The 24,384-nt window shown below is 46.1% G+C and overlaps 1 protein-coding gene across 12 annotated transcripts; it reads right to left on the bottom strand.

Moving 5' to 3' along the window:
- Nucleotides 1–1,126: 1,126 nt before the first annotated feature.
- Nucleotides 1,127–24,131, bottom strand: cxxc5a (CXXC finger protein 5a). 12 transcript variants are annotated; one of them, XM_064351790.1, is made up of 5 exons: nt 21,339–23,973; nt 20,404–20,467; nt 20,227–20,287; nt 11,113–12,100; nt 1,127–2,316 (listed from the first exon to the last, which is right to left on the bottom strand). In XM_064351790.1, the coding sequence occupies exons 4-5, from the start codon at nt 11,887–11,889 to the stop codon at nt 2,272–2,274; spliced, it is 822 nt and encodes a 273-aa protein (XP_064207860.1). In that variant the 5' UTR covers nt 11,890–12,100; nt 20,227–20,287; nt 20,404–20,467; nt 21,339–23,973; the 3' UTR covers nt 1,127–2,271. The 12 variants fall into 12 exon arrangements, with proteins under 12 accessions (XP_064207860.1, XP_064207864.1, XP_064207858.1 ...); XM_064351794.1 differs by lacking the exon at nt 20,227–20,287; XM_064351788.1 differs by having other exon boundaries at nt 20,227–20,467.
- Between the last annotated feature and the right edge of the window lie 253 nt (nt 24,132–24,384).

Below are 24,384 nucleotides of genomic sequence, written 5' to 3' on the forward strand. Positions count from 1 at the left end.
TGAGCAGTATAGCACCTTGGAGCACGGTGTGCCTCTGACCGCCTCGCCCCCATAACCCCCATCCACCCCCCGCCGCCCCCCCGCCGCCCCCCTGCCTCCCCCCCATAACCCCCATCCACCCCCCCCCCCCCCACCCCCCACCCCCCCCCCCGCCCCCCCCCCCCCCCCCACAGTGCTCGTGTGCGCCCGCGTTCCCGCTCGTAACACAGCCAGGCTTCAGTCACGCGCAGCGGAAGGCTGTCGTCCTTCCTTGCGGCGGGACAAAAAAAACATGGATTCCATTCAGGTCAAGCGATGGAGGCACAGTAAGCTGAGATGGTGATCTGTGCCCAGCGACCGGCGCCCAGCGACCGCTGCCCAGCGACCAGGCAGCAAGCAGCAACCACCGCACCCATGTTCCAGGTTGAACCCTCATCCCAGAAAATGACCGTATTGACAATTCCTGTTGAATGATTATCAGTTATAAATGCCTTTCCCCATTTTGCTTCCCTCTTTAATTTCACATAACGGCAGTGAAGGCCTAAACCAGATGTCCTGGACATGCTCACAACTTCGCCAATGTGAACCCCGGGCACACGCCACCTTCGCCTTCAACAATGGGTAGGACAACTTTTCTACACCCACCCCCACAGCCAATGTGACGTCTGTCCGGATTTGTAGTCACTCACTTGTAAACAGTTATGTACAGTTTAGCAGCTAGCTCTTTTCATCGTGGGGTCAGTGTCTTACTACAGTACACAAATACAGCAAGCTAACATAGTCCAATGAAACTATATGAATATTTACTTTTGAAGATGATCATTTTTTGCATTCTGCATTGTTATAAACAGTCTATTTTCACATTATCCATGTTTCATATAAAATTATAATAACAATCCAAAAGAGACACTTGTGGTCTAATTTTTTCAGAAATTGTTTTTTTCTTCTCATCCATTCAACTCTTTATTTTATTAGCCAATGAATGGAATAAAAAGAGAACAAATCTGAGTGCTCTTTTCCACACTGCAGTACCTCGTCAATGTTTGCTTTGTTTTTTTCTTAGTTTTTTTTGACAATGAAGCACCTTTAAAAAAAACACATGCAAAAGTAGACAGACTTGAGAACTGTAAATCTTGACACAGATACATGCATTTGTTTTTTTTATTCACAAAAACAAGCCCAAATTTCTAAATTAATACAAACATCACTTTTTTGTCACTTTGAAGATGTAGTTCTGGCAACGTGCTGGAAAGAAAAGTAAATCAGTACCTTTTACTTGAACGTAAGAGAATGAGCACTGATTTTGAATATCGAGGCCTTTCGACCAATCGGGGTGGCAGGCCTAATTGAGAAGAGATACACAGATGCCTGATTCACCAATGAGAACCACAGAAATACCAGGGAGAAATTGCTTTGTTGGAGTCCAGAGTGACCAGCAATGATGTCCTCAGATGTCATCAGCACCAAATTCAGCTTGGGGGGGCGTGGGATACATCAAGCTGACACCCGAAATGTGTCCTGTTGGATCAGAAATTGGGATTCTATATCTCAAAAAAAAATGTTTTTTTGTTTTCTCTTTTTAATAGCAAACATTACGCAATTTCAAAACCATAGATTTATGACATAAAACGAAAAATGAAACAAAAAAAACAAAAAAACAAAAATAAAAAAGAAAACAATCAAAAATACAGGTTGTAAGTAAGAACAATGGTGCTAAATTACAATAGTGCTTTCATTAGCCACTAGGTTCTTTTTTTAAAATATAGCAGTAAATTTACATTCTCTACACAAGTACTGTATCTTTCCACACATAACGACATATACACCAAACACAGAAATCAGTTGATTGTCCATTCAGTTTGTCATTTCTGTTTGGCAAATGAACAGCTCCATGTCAAAGTGACAGAAAACCGCGGGAAACGGTTGGGGGAGTTGGGGCGAATGGGGGGGGGGGGGGGGTCAAAAGGTACCAAAATGGAACATAGAAAAGGAATGAAAGTTGCCATAGGTTTTTTCTTTATGTTTATTTTTGGTTCAGGAATAAGCAGGTGCATCCATTGATAATAATCATCGTCATTATTTTTTTGTAACTTCTTTTTTTCGTTTGTCATGTTTTGTCTTGCTCTGTTTTGTTTGTTAGATTGTTTGTTTTTTTGTTGTTTCGTTTGTTTTTTTGTTTTTGTTCCAGCCGGAGCATCCGTGCCTGACACTGTCCGAGCGAGCGGTGGCATTGCACTTGATCGCGGAGCTTTGGGGGAATCGCCGCGGCGACGGCGGCAGCAGCGGAGCTCGCTACTGGAACCATCGGAATGCCGTTCCCGTCGGCAACATCACCTTCTTGGAAAGAGAGGATGAGAAGGTCAGCGTCACAGAGAGCCTCGCGGAGCCAGGGTCAAATTCAGATGGGGGCGGGGGGGCGGACCGGGGGGAGAAGGAGGGGGAGGGGCTCCCCCTCAGGGCTCATAGACAAGGGAGTCACTGGCAGCGGGGCCACAGGAGTCAATGTCAGGAGTCAAAGCAATGCTCCATATTTCTGCTTCGTGACACCATAAGTTATGTTTATGTGTGAAGACTACCCTGAGATCCACCCTCCCACACCCCAACTGCGTCAGCCTTCATAGAAACGGGAGCATTCCTGATTTTCTCTCTCTCTCTCTCTCTCTCTCTCTCCCTCTCTCCCCCCTCCCCTTGTCATTCTCTTCTGTTGCCTTGTTAGGCTGTTAATGATTGATTTGAGACGGGCATAACGATCATTGCAAATTCCTTCAGAATCAGTAATCAAAAACACGTTTACCGACGATGGCGCTCACCGCTCCCTCCCGCTCCCCGTCGCCTCACCTTTACCCGTCTCTACCGCTCCTCCTATCCTCACGTTCCTCCTCCACCTCTCCTTCTCCTCTCCTCCACCCCTCCCTTTCTTTATCCCCGCTTCCCTCCTCTCTGAGCCCACAGAGCAGCTGGGTAGTGAAGCGTCGCGCCAGGCTGTCCCAACCAGCCCCCCCCCCCCCACCCCCACCGTCTCTACTCCCGCGGCCCCCCCCCTCCCCTCACCCCCCCCCCCCCCCCCGCCGGCTGCCGAAGGCCATGGCTGTGGCTCCAAGTGAAATCCGACACGCTACATTAATTATTTAGCGCCACGCACAGGCGTCCTGCTCCAGCCCCCCCCCCCCCCCCTCCGTCACAAAGGGGCCTCTATTCCGTCCGCCATTTTCCCCCCCTCTCTCTTTCTTCCCTCCCTCTCTCTCTTCCCCCTCTCTCTCTCCCGCTCTCTCCCGCTCTCTCTCGCGGTTTCGGCCTCATCTTATTTTATCTTATTAAGCAGCACAAACACGTTGCCGTGGGACCGGCTGACTGGCCGTCTGAGCACCAGTGCGGAGGCGACGGCAGCCCGCTTCCCTAAAATACAGGAGGCTGCGCTCCATCAGAAAGAACGCCTCTCTCTCTCCCTCTTCCTCTCTTCGTCTCTCTCCCTCCTCTCTCTTCCTCTCTTTCTCTTCCTCTTTTTCTCTCTCTTTCTTGCTCTCTCTCTTTCTCTCCCTCCCCGTCTCTCTCTCTTTCTCTCTCCCTCTCTCTCCGCAGCAGCAGCAAAGAATCTCACACATTCACCAACACTGCCTGGGGCAAGTCAGCTGTATCGCCCACACACACACACATGCACGCACACACACACACACACACACACCTGCATGTTCACACTCCAGTGGCCTGTCCCCTCTCAGCCTCTGTCCAATGCCACAGTGAGCTGAGAGCTCAGGCCTGTATCTACCGTATCAAGGTCACCATCCATGTGCAACATCTATTTCAGCCGCTACGCTACACCACTAATCTCCCTGCACTGATTTTACTATACGCACAAACACACACACACACACTCATATACACACAGATCCACACACACACATAAACACACACAAACGCACACATAAACACAAACACACACACACATGCTCATATACACACAGACACACACACAAATACACACATACTGACACACACTGACACACACACACACACACACACACTGCGGAGGAGGCTCCACCCTGCATCAGAGCTTCCCGCTGCTGACACGTCCGCTCTGGCATTAATCAGCCTCTCACCCCCCCCCCCTCCCCCGCCCCAGCCCCATTCCCTCCATCACTCACCCCCCTCCCCGCCCCATCCGCGCGAGACCACGCTCGCACAGGACGCGTTCACCTCAACTGACCCCCCCCCCCCCATCTCTGTGAGCACCCCTCCCAGATACCTGGGGCCCGACGGCTCAGCTGCTATCTGTCTGTCTGTCTCTCTGTCTGTCTCTCTCTCCGGGAGCCTGCTGCTCCCCGGCTGTCCGTTCCCCACGGACACAGGCCGCCGCACTGACCAAGACTGCCCTCCCGGTCGCCATGCCAACGCAGACCAGTAGCCTAGCGTCGCCGAGGCTGAAGAAACTAGCCGAGTGCCGCTCACGGAGAAGCCTGCGTCCACACACACGCTCACACACAAGCAAGCACAAACACACATACACAAACACACGCACACAAGCACGCACACACACAAACACACACACTCCCATGAAACCACACACACACACGCACACACACAGTCAAGCACACACGCGCGTAAAGAGCTGCAGCCATAAACGTTGAAACTATAAACTCTGACTATATCGCGCTCGTATCACCGCGTCGTGTTCCAGGCAGCGCAGTGGAATCACCCCCGGCAGACAGACGCGAGGTGAGTTATGAATGGAAGGGGGGACCGGTTTGGTCACAGATGTTTCGGCAGGTTTGTGTAAAGGCCACGCCCATCCGGTCGCCCCCCCATGCTAAAGCCCCCCCCCCCCCCCCCACCCCACCCCGCTCCCTGTCCCTGTCCCTGTCCCCTCCAGAGGCTTTACACACACCGCATCCTCTGCGCTCTTTTCACTGCGGCTTCTCAGCGGCCACAAGCTTTCCATGGAAAAGAGCCCAGAGGCCGCATAAGCCTCACACTCACACACACCCACACATATAAATGCACACCACACCACACACTCACACGCACACACACACACACACATAATGCACACACCACACATCACACATATAATGCACACACCCACACCACCACACCACACCACACTAAATGCACACACCACACACTCAGCACACGCACACACACACATATAAATGCACACACCCACACACTCACACACACACACACACATATAAATGCACACACCCACACACTCACGCACACACACACACACACATATAAATGCACACACCCACACACTCACGCACACACACACATAAATGCACGCACACACACACATATAAATGCACACACCCACACACTCGCGCACGCACACACACACACACATATAAATGCACACACCCACACACGATGCACATACACTCATAAATGCACACTCACATGCACACATCGCATACAGGCATGGTCTCCCTCTCTTTCTCTCTCTCTCACTCTCTCTCTCTCACAAACAGACATATGAATGCACACATGCACACACAATGTACACTCACACACATGCACCCATCCCATAGACACATGCACACACACACACACACACACACAAACTAGACATGCACAAACACATAGTCAATCCAATTGACATATTTTAATTTCAAAGTAAATTCAGCACTTAAAAGCATTATCATATCCTTCTTGAAGTTCTAATTTATCATTACATGTGCTTATAATATAATATTTCTGACACTGTCTCCTATGGTCCAGCACAGCTAATTTACACTGTGTAAAACAGGAGAGCATCTTTTCTATGTTTGACAGCAATATCTGTCATTTCTCAAATTACCCTCAGCTTAGTTAGCCACCTGGCTAGCCTGAAAAAGCTGCTCACTTGCACATGGGGGTCATATGACTCGCATTCCACCCGATTAGTCAAAAAGATGGCGGACACGGAACCTGTGTGATCCTGGCATTTCTTTTTTGTTTCTTTTAAAGCCAAACAATATTCATGCCGCTTTGCATTGGTATGTATATAAGGTCAATCTGAGATTTATGTCAACCTATTTTCTTTAAATAAAAAATAAGAACATTTTACTCTCTGTGTATTCAGACAGGAAAAAGGGCAACAACAAAAAAAACGAATAATCCAAAGAATGTGCGGCAGGTCTGTGATACTGAAACGGGAGAAAGCACACATTCACAGCCAGACATTCCCTGTCAAGCTGAAACTATTCCATCTGAAGGCACTGTAATTACACTGTTATAGCCATGTTATATGCAAAAGCTGCAGCTGTATTAACAGCATATAAAGGGAGAGACCCTGTTCTCTTCTCTGCTCTCGAAAAGGATGTAAAAGCTTAACTGCCGGCTTGATTAAGAACAGAGTTGTTTGTTTTTTCATAATGGGGGTCGGAAATGACATTTGGCAGCATGTGTGATTTATATGGCTATCAGCCCAAACTGCAAGCAACGGCTAATAAATGCATTCTTTCTGCTGCCGATGCTAATGGTGGCTAGGTGCAGCTAGTAGTTTTCATTAACGAGTGAGATTAATTATATAATAAGCAGTAGTAAACCACTCAACCAAGCCAGTGATTAGTTAGCTACATTGCCTGCTACATCATACACACACACTGGATTGGTTTCTAGCAGGTGCAACAGGTTTAATTTACATTGTGTGAAATTTTCTGTGAAAAAAATGTGAAGAAAATAAGATACATAGGGCTTAACTGTTTGCATTTGTAACAGGCATGGCAGCTAAAGTCGTTTCTGCAAACATAACATTACAACAAAAAAACAGTTTAACTTGACAGTTACTTAGCTAGCTAGCAAACAATCGATGAAGAGAATTGATCTGCAGAGTGATGGCTACCATCCTTAGTCAGACACTGTCTGGTGGTTAACAGAGTAACCGACATGAATCCTCTAGATGGATTATTATTGATGGGTTAAAGATGGCCAGGCAAGCATGACATGCCTATTTCAATTGACTGAGTGATGTTAACATTTTTGCGCTAAAATGAAATTCCTAGTTTCTAGCTGGTGGTTCCCCACAGCAAGAAGCATCACCGATGCTGAAATATCCTGCCACAGGAAGCTTCGGTGTCCAGCATTTTCAAAGCGGACGCTAGGAAGGGAAACAATGGACAAGCCCAGGGCCTTGTTTCCAAAGTAAGGGTGGAAACTTTATTTATTCATTCATTTGTGTTGCTCAGCAGATACACAAAACCCTAAAGACAGCATACATTTTCTTTGACAAATTATTCATATTAACAGCAGGACACATTTACTGAAGCAGTTCAAGCTAACTAATTTGCTCAAGTACACCACTGTAATCTCTGAGTTAGCAGTGGAGCCTGCTGAGCAGACAACTTCCCCTTAAACTGATCATTGGTCTCAACTTGTTTTCAGTCATTTTCCTTGACTAACGCTATATAAACCAGCGGTCTCCAACCCTGGTCCTGGAGAGCTACAGGGTCTGCTGGTTTTTGTTTTCACCTTAAAATCAGCACCCAGTTGAGACCCAAGACACCAGGTGAGTTGAGTCAACTATGTAATCAACTGCTCTAAGGCTGCATTCACACCAGATCAGCTTGCCGCAGGGTTGTGTGGCAAAAGTGGCAGTCTTCCCATTCATTTGAATGGGGGTAGTGCGTTTAGGCCGCGGCAGTAGTTGACCGCATGGGGTGCCAAAAAAAACAAACCTGACGTCACACTGCAGTGGCCAATCACGTAAGTTGTTTAAATTACCATGTAGCAGTCCGCTGTTCACCGAGCAACTGTCAGATGAATTACTGATGCGATTCATTTCCTAAGATTAGATTTTATTATTGTCATCGTGATTTGACAGTACCGGGTAATGGGACTAGTACCAAAACAATAATTACTAGCTAAATATCAATTCCGAACGTCGGAATTAAGCTGTATAAAAGATTCGCTATTTAGCCGTTCCTGCATGTTAGTTTATTGTACCTAGCACTATGGAGTTCATGGACCAACCGATGATACTCTCCCAGTTATGTCCTCGCTTGGTTTATTTCGTGTACCCAGCTTCGACATCTGCATCTGGCTGGCAGTCTATGCTGCAAAATAACGATAACAAGAAGCTTCCTTCGGTTTGCGTTCTTGTCCATTTTTTTTTTTTTTTTGAGTTAGCAGACAGGAAATGGAGGGGGGGGGTTAAAGTTCACAACATGATGTCACACAAATGGGCCATGTAATGACACGCCCACACCGCCACACAACCCTGCGGCAAGGTGCCGCATTGCCTGATTTGGTGTGAATCCAGCCTAATTGATTCATGAAGTGCAGGGTCACTATGAAAACCTGCAGACCCTGTAGCTCTCCAGGATCAGGGTTAGAGACCACTGACATAAACACTTATTTTCATTTGCGTCACAAACCTGTGCACATTTCAACCAAAATTGTGGATACATGTACTCTTATGAGTTTTCCGTACTCATACTCATGATAATCATGGCAAAGATCTGATATAGGCAGATGTAGTCATTTAAACAAACTTGAAGGGCAGCATTTATCGCTGATTGCGCCGAAAGTTATTGTGGTAGTCAACAGAGTTGGGTATCTTTTTTTATTAAGAGTACTTAGTGAATAAAACAGATTTTTCCTAAATTGAGTTGTTTAAACTCCCTGATGTGACGTGAAGAAAGAAGCTGTATTTACCTGCCAATGGATTATGAAACAGATGGTTGGCAAACTTGTTAATCAGGGAAAATGACCTAAAACAGGCTGAGACCGATAATCAGTTTAAGTTTTCTGCCTCCTCAGTTTTTAGCTCAGCAGCCGCCACTGTGAGATGGAGGCACCAGCTCCACACTGCACTGCCACCCCCAGCGGCTGAAACGCACTGGAAGAGCCACGGTTGGATTTTGGGCCTGACAGCAGAACAGACCGGACCTCTGCGTTGGGTCCGTGCAGAATGTTTCTCAGGGGAGCCGCACCATTCACAACACCTAATCAGAATATTCATCGTGTTAGCGAATCGCAGCGTAGTTACACAAATAAAGTGTGAAAACGAACCTTTGAACAATATTTGTTTCTTACCCTTGATCCTTTCACTCCTTCGATCCCCCCCCCCCCCCCCGCACCTCACTGAACCCCGACCCACCCCATCTAACCTACCCCCCCCCTCCCTCAATGAACCCCAATAACACCCCTCTCTAAATGAACCTCAAAACACCCACCTTTCCTTAGCCGCTTTCACGCACGGGAAACAGAACACTGCCTCATTAACGTCCCCAGCAATCTAGTGGCTTCTGTTTCCACACTGAGGCCTGTCCGGCATTTCACCAGGTCAATAGCATCACACATGATGGCGCCAGTAATTGTTGTCTGACCAGGCGCCTGTCAAATACCCCGAAAGAACTATTGCAGTAGCCACGGTTACGAGCATAAGGAGGACACATACAGCCTGGGCAATGTCTGTTTTTGTTAACTTTGTCTTTCTAGCCAACAAAGCTAGCTAACATTTGCTAACTAACCGGCCAATGGGAAGATAGTGAACCATAAGAACTAATCCCATGCCGCATTTGAATGTGCAACCACATCTCACTGGAACTTTAGAAACATTGGACTAACCATATGACGTAAATGTGTGATGTTTGATAGGGTGTTCTGCAGAGCTAGTTAGTAAGGTAGGCCATCATTTATTGGTATACATGGTATACATACTCTCTTTACTTTCTGTTTTTTGCAGGTGTAAGAAAAAATGTAGCTGAATGGACGTCTTAGTGAAGTCGAGTTTTGCATGCTTGACCTAGTAATGTTACGGCTTTGTTCACAGTAACATCAAAAGGGAACTTCCCCATAAATGTTACTACATCATCAGCCGTCAAAAACATTTCTGAACCCCTGGCTCCGACTCTCGTTTTAACATGAGCGCTGAATGATAACATTCCAGAACGCGGCCATGTTAGGCTGCATGTGCGATAAGGGCGACCGATCTCAAACAGGACCCCATCACTGACCCCTGATACACCCCTGATAACCAAACCCCAGTACACCCCTTCTCACGGTAACCCAGTGTACCACCAGCTCGGTTCATAATCTCACCTCACCTGACGCCAAAACACCTGCCTTTACCCGAAGCCCTTAAAAAACCGCCTGTTTCTGATCCCAGATACACCTCTCTCGCGCGCTAAACACCAGAGCGCCACCTCTCCAAAGCTCCTCTCTTTGTCTGCACCTAGAAACACCTCTCCCTCAGAGAACCCCAATGCACCTGCCTCTCACTGAATCACAGAACTCTTCCCTGCAGTGCGGTGGTGTGAATGGCCCGGATTAATCATTACCTTCCCTTCCCCAATAATGAGACCAGGCGATACACTGCCAAACACACACGCACACATACACACACACACACACATGCATGCGCACACATGCATGTGCACACATACACACTCGTGCACACATACAAAAGCGCACACAGGCTCACACACTTAAACACGTGCGTGTGATAACACAGGCACACACACACACAAATACTAGCAAGCCAAACACACACCACCAAGCACAAGCACTTGCATATACATATACACAAATCACAAACACCCACAGACACACCTACACACATATTATGCCTCAACTCTCACACATACAGTACCTAACACAACCAGACCTCCATAAACACCCATGCAAATACGCAAACACATGCACATACACCACCAAACAAATGCTTGTATACATACTACCAAAGGCGCCCAGAGACCACACACACACACACACACACACAGACTGCCATACACAGACACTAATGCACTTCCGGAAACACACACACACACACACACCCCTTCACGTCCCTTACACCCACTCTGCCAAATGCACAACAATCACTAATATTGAAAGGTACACTGGAGGGGATTTGAACAATGCTGGCTCATTTGCTGAAAGGCGGAATTAAATGGAGCAGGGATCGTTCATTTGCCAGTCTTAACCGTGGATGAGAAGAGCACTGGGTACAGTGAGAGAATGAGAGAGAGAAAGATTAATCCGATCTCCTTCTTGCCCCGCCCCCTTTCAAACACTGACCCCCTCCTGAGCCCCTCCGACTCCGATCCTCCTGCTCCGATCGCTCCGCCCCCACCTTCATGCATTTTAAGACAGAAAAAAGCCCCGCCTTCCCTGGGCAACTCACCTCCGGAAGCCCCGCCCACTTCAAGCCCTTACCTCCAGAGCTGCGGACGGCTTCTTTTTAAGTTCCTCGCACTTTCGGAATTTACAGATCTGGTGGCCGGTTTTGCGGTTGCGGCAGCTGCTGCACTGCTCGCAGTTAATGCGCCGGCGGCAGGGCTGGCACATGCCGCAGCGTTTCCGCTTCTTCTTGCCGGAGCCGATGGCGGAGGCCAGCTCGCTCTGCGCCGGGTACTCCGCCAGGCCGGCCATGTGCAGCGCGCTGTCGGCGAGGAAGACGCCCGCGGGGGTCATGATGAAGAGGCCCGGGTTGAACGGGAAGCCGCCCATGAACGGGAAGTCCCCGGGCCCGCCCGCCGTGTCGCCGCCGGACACGCCCTCCAGGTCGCCCAGCCCCGCCCCCTGGTCGCCGGGCAACAGCACGTGCTCCATGCCCGCCCGTTTGAGCAGGGCGGCGGCCTGGGCGAAGTGAAGCAGCCCGTTCTGGCTCTCCAGCATCTGCTCCAGGGTCCGGTCCAGTTTGGGCGCCACCTCCGGCGCCACCTGCTGGAGCTGCTTGTGCGCCGCGGAGGTAGAGTTGCTCTTGGCGGCGCCGGCGGCGTGCGGGGCGCCCTTCTGCGAGAGTCCGTTGGGGGCGGGGCACGCGGCGGTGTACTGCGAGAGCGCGCGCGACTTCTTCAGGCTCTTGCTGAGCGGCTCGCTGATGATCCCGCTGCGGCTGCGCCGCTCGGGGGCCTGCGGGGGCGTGTCCTCGCCGCAGCTGCTCCTGTCGGGGGCCGCTGATTGGCTGCCCTCGGTTCGCCCGCTAGACATGATCCAGCGCGATGGTGGCGATGCGGGGGCAGGGCGGGGCAGGGGACAGGGCGGGGCAGGGGTAGGGGTGGCGCTGACAGTCTGTTCAGTGCGCAGGTGAGGAGGGTGGCTCCTCCTCCGCTGAAGAATGGGCCAATAGAAGCCCCCGGAACCCGTGACCCGGCGCTAGATCTCTGTCTTCATCCGCATCTTTCACCAGACGAACTGAAACCTGAGAGAGAAAGAGAGAGGGAGGAGAGAGTGAGAGAGAGAAAGAGAGAGAGAGGACTGAGTGAGATGTTAGACAGGGGAAACTAAGCCCTAGGCTTGGGGTTGATTATGTCACTGGAGCAGTGAGTATGTGAGAGAGCACTTCTAATATGGCCTGTTGGTTTAAGGGAACGCTGCTGTAAAAGATACTGTGGCTACGGCTAAAGTGCAGCAGGTAATCCTCTCATTTAACATCTGATACACACTCCTGCAGTTCTGTGAAACACACACACACACACACACACACACACACACAAACACACGCATATGCACATACATACACACACACAGACAAACACATAAACACACGCACACGGAGACAAACATACACACACACGAACGCTAACTAATATATACACAAAATAACAGAAAATCTCATGGGCATCCATCAGACCTGTTCAAAAATACATGAAACATTTTCCTAACCAAAAGGAACAATCATATAACAGAAGACATTTGTTCAGTATATTAGTGAGTAATGTATTTGTTCGCAATTATTTATAATATGAAGAAATTCTACTGTTGCATAAAAGGTAACAAGTTTTCACAAATAATTATTTGATCCAGGTCTGGCACCCGCATCAATGCTTGACACCTCAACTCTCTTTCAAATGATTTCACATGACATCACATCCAAAAGAGAGAACCAAAGTACAGTAAAACCTGCCTTACGATTCCTGGCCTGTTAAAATGTTTCTCATTCAGGTGAAAGACACTGAACAAAAGATAACTTATTTTCTAAAAGCTCAAAGCATAGAATTACAGAATTTCTGAAATAAATGAATAACTGCATCTGAAAAAAAGATTCCTCAAACAAGTAACATTCACCTAATACAGGCATAAAAACAACCTTCAGATAAATTATGTTCAGGAAGAAAATCAGACCTAATACTGCTTTGGTGTTTTATGTTTTGCCAAAAAGAAGGATTTCTTTCTCCCACAATCCTTTGTTCCAAGTGCTTAATCTCACATCTCACAAGCCATCGCTTTCACATACACCCCCACGACACCCCTCCTCCCTCCAACTATTTGTGTCCAACACCATGACCATGTTGTCAAGCAAAGGTTGTCAAGTAAACAAATATCTGCCCTGGGAGGCAATACAGCACATCAGCGATGCGTTCTTATGCTGCGGGCTTATGAGGCTGGCATTACATGGACTAGCCTTTAAACTGAACAAGCTAAATGAGCACACACACACACTCACTCACACACAGAGACACACACACCAACGCACAAACTCTCACACACACACAGATACACATGCACACCGACGCACAAACTCACACACAAACACACAGAAACACACACATAGACACACACACACACAAACACACACTCACACACAGACACACACACAGATACACAGAGACACACAAACTCACACACAGAGACACACACACACAGACACTCAAACTCACACACAGAAACACACACACAAAGGCACACAAACTCTCACACACACACATACACACAAACTCAGACAGGCACACACACAGAATCCAGCCAGTTTCTGAGCCCCGTTGAAATGTGGGGGAGGGGGACAGCCAGTATTAACAGCATGGTGGAGAGTTGACAGTTGAGTCAGGTGACTCGCAAAACCACAGGACGTTCCTCTGCAGAGCACAGGAAAACCCAGCCTGTTTCCACCCCACGTGCATACGCGCGCGCTACTGGCAGAGCAGCGTAGCAGTCAAGCATTTTGGCATAAAACCAGAGGGGTGCAGTTTCAGAAACAGGGCCCTTGACATGTACACCACGTCTGAACCAGAAAAACAGTGAAACGTGGCTGTTGAGCGTTGTCTCGCTAAAGCAGAGGTTCCATTCTGTGCCTACAGGTTTCTGTTTCCACCAATTACCCGGGCACAATAAGCTAAGTTGCTCTGTGCACCAATGCAAGTTCACTAGCACAGAGAAAGAAAAAAAAAACTTTTCATTTAGGGTAGGAAAAACAGTTAACAGCAGTAAATCACTAGCTAATGACAGTTTTAGCTAAAATGTCAGATCGCGGATATGACTGAACTAATTCCATAATGAACGGCAGCGGAAATCCAGAAGCACACACTACGCTCCCAGTCTCACCCCTGAGCTAAAGGCAGTGGCTTTCACTGCGGCGATGGCTTCCTTGGCCTGGCCTGAATATGCACTCCTGAGCAGGCCGATGTCGACTGTGGCCGCAAATCCCAGAAGGCATAGCATCACCCAGGAAGTGGAGGGGGATGTCTTTGCCTCATTGTACAACATCAGCTGGTCAATCTGCCTGCCTGCACTGGCTTGACCTGAAGTTTACTCCACCAACACACAAAACATTGGTTTAAAAAAGAATTCCGCTATATGGAAACCACACTCCCCAGGGCCGGAGCTGATCCAGGGGGAGTGGAGGGCTTGGGGTTTGTAATCTCCATGGCAACACACGGAAGAGGGTCCATGTTCCAGTGAGAGGAGAGAGTCCAAGCTCTGGTGTTTGAGTTACCCTCAAAAACTAAAAATAATTAAATAAATGAGCAGTAAATGCACGTGTGTACATATTGTAAGTCTGATCATATTGATTTACAAGGTATTCCTCTTGTAAGAAAACCAGACTTGGTTATGGTTCAGTTTTACCTGAAGGGATGTATTTGGGAAAGTCTGCCTGGAAATAGCCCAATCCCATACACCACAATCAGAATTTTGCACCTTTAACCAAACCTGAGAAACACTATCCATCCAACATCTAATATTCATGATACTATATAAGAATGTTGTTATTAATGTTTTAGATGCTTGTTGCTACAAGAACCAATCTTGTAACCAGTAGGTTGTAAGTTCAGTTGTGAGACGGGTGCACCGCTGAGCAGGGTACTTAACCTGAGATGCCTCTGTAAATAACCAACTATGTGGACAGATATGTGAAATGTGACCTTTGTGTGTACACATGGATAATAAAATAAGCAATACTAACAATAATAGTCATGTGAGTCCATTTGTACGTGTGTGAGCTTGTATTTTGGAGTCTGCATGTGTGTGTTTGTGCATTTATATACATGATTGTATGAGTATGCATGAATGTGTGTATTTCTGTGAGTGTGTGTGTGTGTGTGTGCGTGCACATGCATGCTGCATACGTACGTGTGCTCGGAAACACTACTCAAAACATCTGAGGCTTGCTTCTTCCATTTCCACTCAACTCTATCCAAAACAGAGGAGCTCTGTATTAGCACAGGTCACTTATAAACACCACCTGTACTGAGGCCTCCATTGATTGCACAGATTTGATTAACTCTCATTAAGACCTTGAGGAGATTCACATCAGACCTGTGGTAAAGAGAAAACGCATGCACCACTGCACACACGCACACACATAAAGCACCTCTGAGTCCAGTCACCTTTTTTAGGGATGTTCCCCTTTTGCATCTAGTAGTGCGTAAGTTCCCTTTTCCCTTCGCTGTATTTAGCATTTTTTGGGGGGTACTTATGCACCCATGAGAACCAGATTTTAGGACTTGTCTACAAGGTGCACTCAATTATCTTTCCCTCAATCACCATCATATACTGAACCATCAACTGTCAAATTCAAAATGTTTCAAACACTGTCTTTTCGTAAACCTACATGCACACGCACATTCACGCAAGGGTGCGGCCAGGCAGTCCAGTGTAATGGACACAAAGGGAGAGGTGGGAATAAGGGAGAAATTGGAAGGCCAGAATCAGTGGGAGGTAAAATCCTCAAAGCCAGAAACGCAGGGTGCAGCACAGGGTCCCAGAGACCAGCAGGAGAGGACCCACCCCTCCAAAAGCCCTTACACGCGTTTTTTTAAATTATTATTTCACCATGGACCGTGCCACGCTTAAAGTCCAAATGGCACATTTGACTTCACAGATGTTAAGTGAAAACTAAGAGTGACATGGAATAATGCTGATCAAAGCCTCAGCCTTAATATCACTGGCCCATCCTGTTTCCAGGGATAGGGCCTTTGTTATTAGGGCTGACTTATGTTCAACGTTCACTTATAACTCTCACACCAACCTCCCTCACTCTATCCATCATTCTCCATACCTCCCTACCTCTCTCTCCCTCACTCTCCCCATCATTTTCCATACCTCCCTCACTCTCCCCATCATTCTCCATACCTCCCTCACTCTCCCCATCATTCTCCATACCTCCCTCACTCTCCCCATCATTCTCCATACCTCCCTCCCTCTCTCCATCATTCTCCATACCTCCCTCACTCTCCCCATCATTCTCCATACCTCCCTCAATCTCCCCATCATTCTCCATACCTCCCTCACCCTCTCCATCATTCTCCATACCTCCCTCAATCTCCCCATCATTCTCCATACCTCCCTCACCCTCTCCATCATTCTCCATACCTCCCTCAATCTCCCCATCATTCTCCATACCTCCCTCAATCTCTCCATCATTCTCCATACCTCCCTCACTCTCTCCATCATTCTCCATACCTCCCTCACTCTCTCCATCATTCTCCATACCTCCCTCCGTCTCTCCATCATTCTCCATACCTCTCACTGTCCATAGCTCCCTCTTTCTCCCTCACTCTCCTTCATGCTCTCTACCTCCATCCCTGTCTGTCACACTCTATCACTCTCTCATGTACAGTCTCTCTCACACTCACCCCGACAGTCACTTTCCGTGGCAATAACACCAACACTACCACCTCTCATCTCTTTCAAACTTTGCAAAACGCTTGTCCCTCTCTTTCTCTCTCCTTTTCACTCTCTCTCAGTTCTCAGAGCACAGAAAATCAGGGATAGATAATCATTTTAAAAATTTACAAACAAACAAACAAACAAACAGACCTTACCATTGAACCAGGACCACAAAATGGTAATATTGATAAAAATCATGCTGACCTTTCCTGCTCCCTGTAATCCACGCATAGTGGCAATGAGCGTAGATAGGCCTACATTTTTCTTATTTGTATTTATGTTCTGATTTCCTTGTCCAAGTCAACTTACAGAGCTGACAGCTTTTGGCATCAATTTTTTTTTTTAAATTGTCCGATTATTCAGCAAGATCATATAAAGAATACATTTTGTTAAACATGATGCAGAGCATTGCCCTTAACTTCAGATCCTGCGACTGAAAGCTCAGTTCGCCATTATTTGACACCGTTGCCTTATAGGTGATACCAGTTCCAAAATGAACAACTCCACGCCCAAAGTTAGAAACCACTCAAGTAGCTTTTACCACACAAGTAACTGGATAAAAACAGGAACATAAAAACCAACCACAAAAATACAATCCTGAACAACTCCAAAATTATCGTGACCATTAATACCTGTAAACAAGGTTTACTGGCCCCATTTCAATAACAATTACATTAAGCCAGGTCACCGACACAATCACCATTCATTGGCTTTCACAAACTCCAGTATCTCAGATTAGCAGTTTTATTAACACTATTAATTAAATATTAGTCAAACGCCTTAAATATTTACAAAATGACAGGCCAAACCAAATGTTTCAGTCAATGACACCATCCAAAGCGGGGGTGGGAGGGGAGGGGTGTCAGGTGTTGATTACTTGTGTGACTGCAGCATATTAACAATCAAGGCACTGTGAGGACATTTTAACAAATAAAGCAATTGATTTGATGTACTCTGTATGCGTCTGAAATTACTCTGGCCAATCACAACATGGTTAATCCACACATCTGCATAATAATTTTCCTTTGAGTGTATACAGCGGGGTAACTAAAATGGGAAAACATTTTAAATTTTTGACATCAGAATACTAGCTTGTTGATGTTTCTGTGTGTGTGCGCGTGTGTGTGCATTTTAAGCTAAATTCTGAACCATTGTCTCATTACTGAGATTTAATTTTATACATGTAATGTTTAAATCAGGCAAATTATGAAATTGTTCCATGATTTGAATTGCTTCTGTTAATTAAGAATGTTTTTGGCATGAGAATTCACCTAGAATTATGGTGTTTGTTCTTATGATGATGAGATACTACTGCTGCTGCTGCTGCTGATGATGATGATGATGATGATGATGATGATGATGATGACGAATAACAGTCAGAGTAGCGGTAGTAGCTGTAGCACTGTGGTTGATGGTGGTAGTTGTGCAGCGTTGGTGAACACATATCAGTTATTGGCAGTTTTAAAAACAACTTTCAATAAAATAATTTGTAAAACTACAATGCCGCGTGGTAAAATAAGTGCTAAGATGTGTGTGTATGTACGTGCGTGCGTGCGTGCGTGCAGGTAAAATATTCATAACATTCATGAATATTGGAATTAGTGTTTTTGCATACATTATATTGACTGGCCGTTTCATATGCGAACCTCGAGAGCAAGGGAGAGCGCGCGATAGCTCGCGCTTTCTCCCTGGAGGCAGCGCTGAGGAGTAATTGGCCCTTCTCTGTAGAATAACGATTCGAAACCAGGCCTGCCCAACTGACTCGGTTCCGGAGTGTGGAAATCTCCAGTACAAGACTCTCACACTTGGCAAGATACAAAAAATATTATACGGCTCAGTACTGAAATCACGATAAAGTAGGAGTCCCAAACAATTTTTGCCAGTCAATAATGAATCAAAACAAATCAGAAGCCAAAAAAGGCAGTCTTGCTCAAATTAATAATATAATAAAGATCACGTAAATGTTCGTAATGTCTGTCCAGTTGTTTCGTAGATCTTACCAATAAAATAAATTTTAAAAAATAAATACATATAGCAGTTTAAGGTTTGAATAGTTTAAGGATTCTTCCACAACATATCCCGAGCAGGTTAAAGCTATCCTAACACGGTCTACTGATTAATGAGACCCGAAACCATTAAGGAACAACAAGCCAAGCTTGAAGTTGCCTCTCGCCATCTCGCGGGAAGCATGCGAGTGAGATATTTATTAGTTCAGGTAATGCAGGGACTAACGTTGCGCTTCCCTTCAGATGCTCGTGCGTGTGCGCGCGCACGGACGTGTACACACACACATACACGCTCAAGGCCAGTCCGTCACTAATACTCTCTAAAATTAGTGTAAGGTAACAATATGTGCGTAGGCAGTCTTTTCTCTTATTACGCCACAATAGGTTCACGAATCAAAGGTGAAACAAAATTCAGTTAAAACAAATCCATATATTACACTGTGTGAACTCGAGTCCTGGCACCTTTTAATTGCAATCACAAAAACACGCAGTCCCTACGAGCGCCGCTGCCGGTCGCGGATTGCGGCAATAGCAGGAGGTCGCAGTAAATCCCCGCACGCAGAGCTCAGGCAGGGGGGACATCGCGCACTGGAGACGGGCTGATCCGTCCTCGGGAACAATAAAGAGCACGCACCACTCGTTTCAGCACAAAACGACCCGCTAGCGCTTGTGAAACCACCAATATTCATAAAATAAACGGTCTCTAATGAAGTAAGGCATAACATCATCGATCCGGATCATGTTTTTTGAATATTCATAAATGTGTTCATAAAATACGCCAATCTGTCAGGAAATAAAAAGTTCAACCTCCAAACAAACGGAAACTTGATATAATTTAATCACCTGTCATGAAAATCGCCGAACGTCACAATCATCATCGTAATAATCATATTTAAGTGTCACCATTTAAATCCCGAATATTTATGAAGCGTGTCAAGTTTAGCTATATAAGTGCATGTCACTCAGGGACGTTACACGCTTAACGTTTCACTTCACGACCTGTTAATACAACAAAAGAATGTCATATTATTTCAGGTCGACTGTTACAAAAAACAGATTTTAGATCATACAAATATAAAAAAAAAACAAATGCTCGCGTGCCCTTCTAAATATTAACAGTAAAAGACAAGGTACATTGACTATACATAGTAAAAGCGCCATTCGATTAGCAAAAAGAAAAAGGAAACATTAACGCAAAACAAAAATACCTTTTGTCTAGACTCACTGATCTGAGACCGGGCTCTCGGCGTTGCCAGTACTTGGTCTGCACTGGCACGTTCCGGAGAATAAAGAAAAAACATTCTCCCGTTCTCCCCGTTAACTTGATTGTTAGGAAGATGACTTCCCAACTTTGAGCAGACTTCGACAAAGTATGATTCCCCCCGTCAATGTATCTGCATATTTGCAAACACAGGCCCTTTTCATTCGCACCTACCAAAGCAGATCCGAACGGAGGGGAGGGATCCAACTGTCCAAGCGGTCCGTCTCCGTGCCTGCTGCGGAGATTGGTGTCAAAAAGAAAGAAAAAAATTTTCGAACCCAACGGAAATATTACAAGCCAAGTCCGGAATCAACGGAAGGGAAACGAAATGATAAATTGTTGTAAACGTACTTTCTCGGAAGCGAGCGAGCGGGCTCTCCAACCTTTCGATTCTTGCAATCCCACCTCTACATCCCTGCTCGCGGAGAAGAACATGCAAACACATTTCATAGATTTTTGGAGCTTCACGCAAAAACCGAACTGGACTTTCCAACGTTGACAGAGACAAAATAATACCAAAACGCACAAACACCGTTCTTATAGCAACGCGAGGCCCTGTAAACAAATTTTACACACTTGACACTGCATACGTCACTTAGTGATGCATATAGTAATTTAAACGCTGCATATTTTGGATGTTTTGGTGATCGCACACTGATGAGTAGGCTACGGATTTCGTTCATGTTTGCAATTAACCTACATTTTTAAAGAACATGTTGCATTAACTTTCCTTAGCTCATTACATATTGTAACATATATGAAGTAGCTTATATATATATGTTTGTGTGTGTGTATGTGTGTGTGTGTGTGTTTGGGGGGGGGGGGGGGCAGTGGATGACATCATCGTCGCCATCCCAGAAACGCGCAAAATATCTTAATTAAGGACAGCTTCCAAAGATTGATTAAAGTAACTATCTGTAACGAAAAACAAACTTCCCCCATTGGATACAATATTAATGAAAGTATTGCAAAGTATAACCAAAAATAAATGAATCATTATTTCATTACAGACCGGACATGCGATTTTTCTGTCTCAGCATAGAAAAAAAGCACAATGACCCCTCGGTCACAGAAACACAAAGGTTCCACGGACGCTCTACAGAATCTTAGTGTTTTCCATTCAGTCCGCTGATATTCGACAAACTAGAGGTTGTGCTGGCTTTTTTTTAACAATAAGTGTACCTGCAGTAAATTCACGCAGTAATTTCGCGAAATAATTCTGGCTTGTTGCTTAACAGTCTGTGAGCGAACAGTGGACGCAACCCGAGGTATAGTTTGTCACTCACTGCCTGTAGTGTGTCGGAGTGGCTCGGCAATGGTCAGCCGTGGTGTCGCCGGCCGGAATCGGCTGCGCACTCTGTTCCTCCTCGCGCTCGATGCGAGAGTCCACTCCACCTCTTGTAAGTGTCCTGTCTGCTGGCGGGCGGCCAGCTGAAGTGTGTGGAAATGACACCGCCAGGGCGGCAGAGATTTTCCTTCATTTCTCTCCTTCCCGATCGCAGACGGGCTGACATTGGCTGGAAAGTGGAGCAGCTCGTCAGGGACAATCAATGCGAATCGATCGAGCCGTGCGGGTTGGGGCTCCAAGCTGGAAAATAACACAGCAGCAGCCAGAGCGCAAGAGAGGGAGAGAGTGGTCTACTGCCAGCAGCCGTCGCGACCGAGCAACGCGCACGAACGTTGTCCCTTAATACACAAAAACGCACACAAGTCGATGTCAACCTTCCACTTTGCGCGGCTACGGCGGACATTCCGGCATTGGGGTACCTAATAAGCACCGTGCAGCTAAAATAGGAAAGCCATAAGTTTTGGATTAACTTTTTATGTTGAGTGTCAACTCTTATGCACAATTTGATATAGTCTATTTTAGGCACTGGAATTTTAATGACCTAATTTGTTATGCAATAGGTTTGGCACTTGAGTTAGTAAACAACAGTGAACATCTTTCACCGACTTGCGAAAAAGAGTTCTTAAATCGGTCCTATATACACAACCTATATCGGCTTTTATACGTAGGCTATTTGACCACCTAAAACACTGTTTCAGTATACTGTTGCCTCTTTGGAATAAAATCTGTCACTGTTGTAACCATACAATTATTGTAATTATCCATGTTAATACTGCGTTATTACAACAGTAAGGTATGTGCTATACAGCAATGTGTCAGAACATGTGTCTGTCGCGTCCCAAGCGCGCATGCTTCAGTGTGCATCCCATGCTTCCAAAGGTATTGGGTTCACTAACCCGGGCCCGAAGCAATAGTATTTCATGTTGTCACAGTGGATAGAAAGGTGAAGCTGTCAGGTGAGGTAGATTTAAGAGCAGGACAGGTAGAACACCTGCCTTTTGAACATGGGGCATTAGGACCTAGAGCTTCAGATAATTTTAGTCACGGCCAATGGTTCTCTCCAGCGCATACAGCCTTTTACAAAGCCTGGGCTGTGCGTTGGTCAATTTCTCTGGCGAAATGCTCGACCGAGTCACATTTGATCCCGTCGAAGGGGGTCAAATCCTTGTTCCAAATAGGCTAATTGGTAAATTAGTTCGTCAAACAAGTAGTTCTCTCTTTTATTTATTTCTCTTTTATTTGGTATTCCTGTTTAAGTTCTTTCTCGCAGCGTGTTCAGTTACAAAACGGACCTTCAACCCCCAAATTTGATACGGCTCAGTCGTTTATCTGCAATGTATGATAGCGTTATTATAATTCATTCTGCTATCACTAGTTGTAAAAAGTCATACCAGAAAATAAACTGATGCACAGACATGCGGGCGTGTGTTAAGTAATGTTAAGTGGTGTGTGGTTCAAATTAGTTGTCTTTACCAAAAGGAAAATCTTTTTTCCCCTTTCTGTTCGACCTATTGTCTTACACAATTGACGCGTCCTCGTGGTCGTAAGCTGAAACTGGTTCCGTCAGCTATAGATAAACGCACAATGGTTGCATCAGTACCTCCCAACGCACTGGCGTGAATAAATTGGTCACGCATTGCTCAGTAATCCCTTGAAGTGAAGACCGTCTCTTTGGTATTGGCAAAGTGCCTGGTTTCATCGCGGCTATCGTACGTTCTGCAGACTTCATTCTCGCTCGTCCCTTTTTCAGTTTGGGAAATAATTTTTCAGCCGTAGCAGCTGAGCGCATGACTTCTCCCCTCAAGCACCGTCCAGTAGGCTATATTCCCAAGATGACCAAAATCTCAACTATTAATGAAAGCGTCATGTTAATATCGGTTGGTTTTACTTTGTTTGCGTATACTGCCATAGCATACAGTTAGCCAATCTGGTGAGGCAGTGTGCCAATATCACAGAAACAACCTTACAACACATTTTTATCAATGGGTTTATTCTAGTACATGTGCTCCGAAACATCACAGCGCCTTGACGCGCTTCGCGGTCATACCCGCCTTAAACCTATTTATTTTTTTTCTTTCGACTCATCTGCGCGTGTCTGTTACACAGTCCAGATTGACCACATTCTTCCTGTCCGTTTTCGGCTTGCCTACATTCCTTTTCTTTTTTACAATGAACCCCAGCAATATTCCACTCCTCTCAAGCAGTATAGAACTTGAATTTTTTTTTTTTTTTGTAACTGCCGTTTCTATGTAGAATCCTGCATGACTTTCTCGTGTCGCTCTTGACAAGCTGGCCACGTTCTTGTGAGTTTCATCAAGACTTAAATAAATAATTAGGTATAAATGTGACCGACAAATCGCGTCGTGAAGTGACCCATTCTAATCACGTATGTGGAGGCTTTTGTTAGGTTTTTTTTCTTCTTCAGTGAACCTTGTAGGTGATGGGATTCTCGTTACTCCCTCCGGAGTAAAGCGCCGACAGCAGTAACTCTATAAAGGCTCGAACCATAGGCAAAAGCTCAATTCACCAAATCTATTTAACATATATGATTCTAAATAATCTATATGGATATTAAACAAAATGTGTACTTAACTGCTACTGTTTGATGTGGATACCTATGCCACCTCTTCTTAGTTTTTCTCTCACACACTCTCCTCCTTTCCCTCTCGCCCTCGTTCAACAGACACCGCAGTGGCGAGCCGCGTCTGTTGCCGTGTTGTCTGTCCGCGTGCAGTTGCCAAGGGAGGGTTGGCGCGGGCCGCTGCAGATAACGGAGGATTCATTAGTGACTCTTGGCCTTATTCACTCGCGCAGACACACAGCACGCATTCCGTCTTAAACGCGCGCGCGCGCGCGCCCACCGCGCTGACATACATTCACACCCACAGCACATCCACCAATACTTAGCCTACATGTGCATAGGAAGTACCTGTCAGGTGAGAGTACATTCTGTCCACAATAAGCGTTCTCAGGGAAATAAGACA

Source organism: Anguilla rostrata, chromosome 9, assembly GCF_018555375.3.
Source record: "Anguilla rostrata isolate EN2019 chromosome 9, ASM1855537v3, whole genome shotgun sequence".
In the NCBI taxonomy this organism is placed as follows: Eukaryota; Metazoa; Chordata; class Actinopteri; order Anguilliformes; family Anguillidae; genus Anguilla; species Anguilla rostrata.